Here is a 3,167-nt window from a genome sequence, read left to right on the forward strand (position 1 = left end):
AAAAGCAACTGAAACAAAACCGGAGAGGCCTTCGGCTTTTATCCGTACAATGTCCAAGATTATGGTGATGTTTTCCCAACTTCCCTGTGCATTGTTTTTAAAGGGTTAACTACAGACAACAATTATTGGAAAAGCGTTTGATGGAGAAAAAAGAGGTGGCTCTTCAAGAAGCACATGAAGAAGAAGAAAGAGAGAGGCGGCTGGAAGCCCTTAGGAAACAGGTGTTTTTAATTGGGAATCTTCATGGGTGGTGGGAAAAAATGTTGCTAAGCGTTCCTAATAGCATTATTCCTCGGCCTTAGTTTAGGAGTTCTGCTGCATAAAATGTAACTTGTCCCAATTGAGACACTGATCTTCATTCCGGGGAGCAATTAGGTTTATGTTGAACCATTTCCAGTTTCTTAGTTTATTAAAAGAACTTTATCAGCACCTTTTAAAAAGCTCTCCCAAGATTTAAATGCATCCACATTACCTCCAGTTTAATAGCTGAATAGTATCCATTTACAGCAGTGAAACTCTGCATCTAGCCCAAAGATTTTGCTCTCCTCAAAAAATCGGTGGAGCTTGAACGAGATAATCTTCTTTGGGGAGGGAACCTCTGTTTGGATATATCCCATAATAAATAAACATGTTAAAAAGCACTTAAAAAATATAACCTCACTTTTTTTTGTGGAGAAATAAAAGCCTCCCATTGCTTTGCCTAATAAAAGTAGGCAAAAGTTTAGAAAGTAGATAGTACATGGCAAGATCAGAAATTTAAGAACTTGGGAAATGTGATAAAATAGTTTTATTTGGCAATTTTTCAGAGTTTTTAGCCTGGGAGTGATTAGCTTAACTCAAAAGCTCTGAAGTCTCCACTGGCACCACTTCCCAGCTGATAGGCAATGACGGGTTTCTGTTCGGTGCCAGTGGAGGCAACATAGAATGTTGGATAGGAACTTGGCCTCTGGTGTCCTTCAAACCTGGTACAACCTGGTGTGCTACTCACTGGCAGAAGGAACTTAGGCCTTTTACCTAACTCCCGTTGCTTTATTTCCCCCTCTGAAAAATGGGAATAACAATATTAGTACCTGCCTTGTAGGTTGGTAGTCATGTCTGTTTACATGTTTTGAATATTTACTAAGTATAAAGTCCTCTTATTAACACCCTTGGGTTTTAAATCATTTAATCTCTACAAAACCCTGTGCTGTAGGTGTTATTAATATTCCTGTTTTATAGAAGGGAAAACCAAGGAGACACAGAGGTTCCCCGGAGTTACACCGCTAGCAAAGTTCAGGCTGAATTCAAACCAAGGAAGTCTAGTTAGGTGAGGTGGTATAGAGGAGCTATAAACGCATCTCATCTTCTTTGATAAAATAGATTAGAGAAATTCAAAGCATAGGAATGTAAGTCCTGGTCATGCTAGATTCAAAAAAAATTTAAATTATTCAGTCATTAGCAAATAAGTATATCCCATGGCTTTCTGGGGACACAACTTAATGTCACGATTACTAAACACATCCTTGTTCAAAATAGAACTTTGACAACTACAGAATGTATATGATTAGAATTGTTTCCATCTGTGAACCCTTGGAAAGAGGAAATATCTGGGCCTATTATCTGTAATTCATGTTCAGAACTATAGTGTAAGATTTTGATCAGGAAACCTACAATAATGAAAGTATGTTCAATTCCCAGTTAAGTCATTATAGTTCATAAAGTGCCATTTTTAATGATAATTCAATTTTTTCTCTTAACATTTTTTTATTTTTAAAGAGTTTTAAAAATCGATTTTTAGAACAAGATGAAGGGAGAGGGAGAGAGAGAGAGAGAGAAAGAGAGAGGGGGAGAGAGAGAGAGAGAGAGAGAGAGAGAGAGAAACATGGATGTGAAAGGGAAACATTGATCGGCTGCCTCCTGCACGTGCCTACTGGGATTGAGCCTGCATCCTAGGTATGTGCCCTGACTGGGAATCGAACTAGCAACCATTTGGTGCATGGGATGATGCTCAGCCATCTGAGCCACAGCGGGCAGGGCTTTAATGCCAATTCTTGACTAGGAGTTAACAGACAGGTGTTACAAATTGTGCATATGATTTACAAAATTAGTGACTTCATTTCATCAGGACACAGTTTTTAATTATTTCAATTATAATAAAGAACAAGAGCACTTGGATTAAAGTTTTTCAGTAGAAGTGGGAGCACTATTTATAATAGCCCCTGGAAATCTAGTTGCCTGGTACAATGGAAATTCACCCATTTGACCCTATAATGCCAACACACTCAACTTTACCCATGAATAATATGCTCTAGATTCAGTTTAAACAGATCAAACTTTCTAGAAAGTTTATGAGGTTGTCACCATGGCCACAGATCACTGGTGGTTAAAGATTACTGGTTTTTTGTTTGTTTGTTTGTTTACTTTTGGTTACTTTCAAGGTGTTTGAGTATGTAGGTTTTCTATATAAGATTTCCTGTGACTTTGTATAAGAAAGACAAATTTTTGTGTAAACGTAATAATAACTAAAATTTCAATCATCAGAAACAATTATATTTTACAGCCTTTTAATATTATATTTGTTTTTAAACTACTAACTCCTTTGTGGATCTCTTGGAGTGGCCTGGTTTAATATTCTTTCTACTCTCCCCTCTTAGGTTTTATCTTTAATAAAATTTCTGAACTGTAATGGACATGACACATTAATAATATTGCCTAGAGCATATAGCCTGTATCTTGTTCCAAGTTGCTATGCTTTCTCTTCTTTTAGGTTGCTATTGTTGCTCAATTTGATCCTGTTAGAATGATGTCAGATACAATGGCATCGAAAGCGAGGATGGGTATTGGAATTGAGGAAGAATTTATTCTTCAAAAGCCACTCTTCACATTGAATACATACAATGAACAGCAGGTAATTATGGGAATTAGCATGTTTGAAACAAAAGCTATGAAGTTTATAAGAATTGTAGAAGTGTATGTTTTGCGTTCCAAAAATTTTCAACATTTATATTTGAATACTACAGATATCAACACAATTTTTACTTCTAAATAATAGCACATAGTTACTGCACAACTGTTAATATTATAATATAGTTGGTAGGTGAGCATAGAAAAAGCAGTTTATCTGTCATTGAAAATTATTTTTTTTTCATTTTTAAACCTTTTATTTTATTTTTTTCAATTTTTTTATT

General features: G+C 35.7%; 1 protein-coding gene across 1 annotated transcript in view; it reads left to right on the forward strand.

Moving 5' to 3' along the window:
• Nucleotides 1–3,167, forward strand: part of CCDC148 (coiled-coil domain containing 148) — a 211,262-nt gene that overhangs the window by 203,776 nt on the left and 4,319 nt on the right. Inside the window, exons 12-13 of the mRNA XM_023743804.1 lie at nt 104–221; nt 2,747–2,887. Coding sequence (XP_023599572.1) covers nt 104–221; nt 2,747–2,887 — 259 coding nt within the window. The remainder of the gene's footprint in view (nt 1–103; nt 222–2,746; nt 2,888–3,167) is intronic.

This window comes from Myotis lucifugus, unplaced genomic scaffold, assembly GCF_000147115.1.
Source record: "Myotis lucifugus unplaced genomic scaffold, Myoluc2.0 scaffold_5, whole genome shotgun sequence".
Classification (NCBI taxonomy): domain Eukaryota; kingdom Metazoa; phylum Chordata; class Mammalia; order Chiroptera; family Vespertilionidae; genus Myotis; species Myotis lucifugus.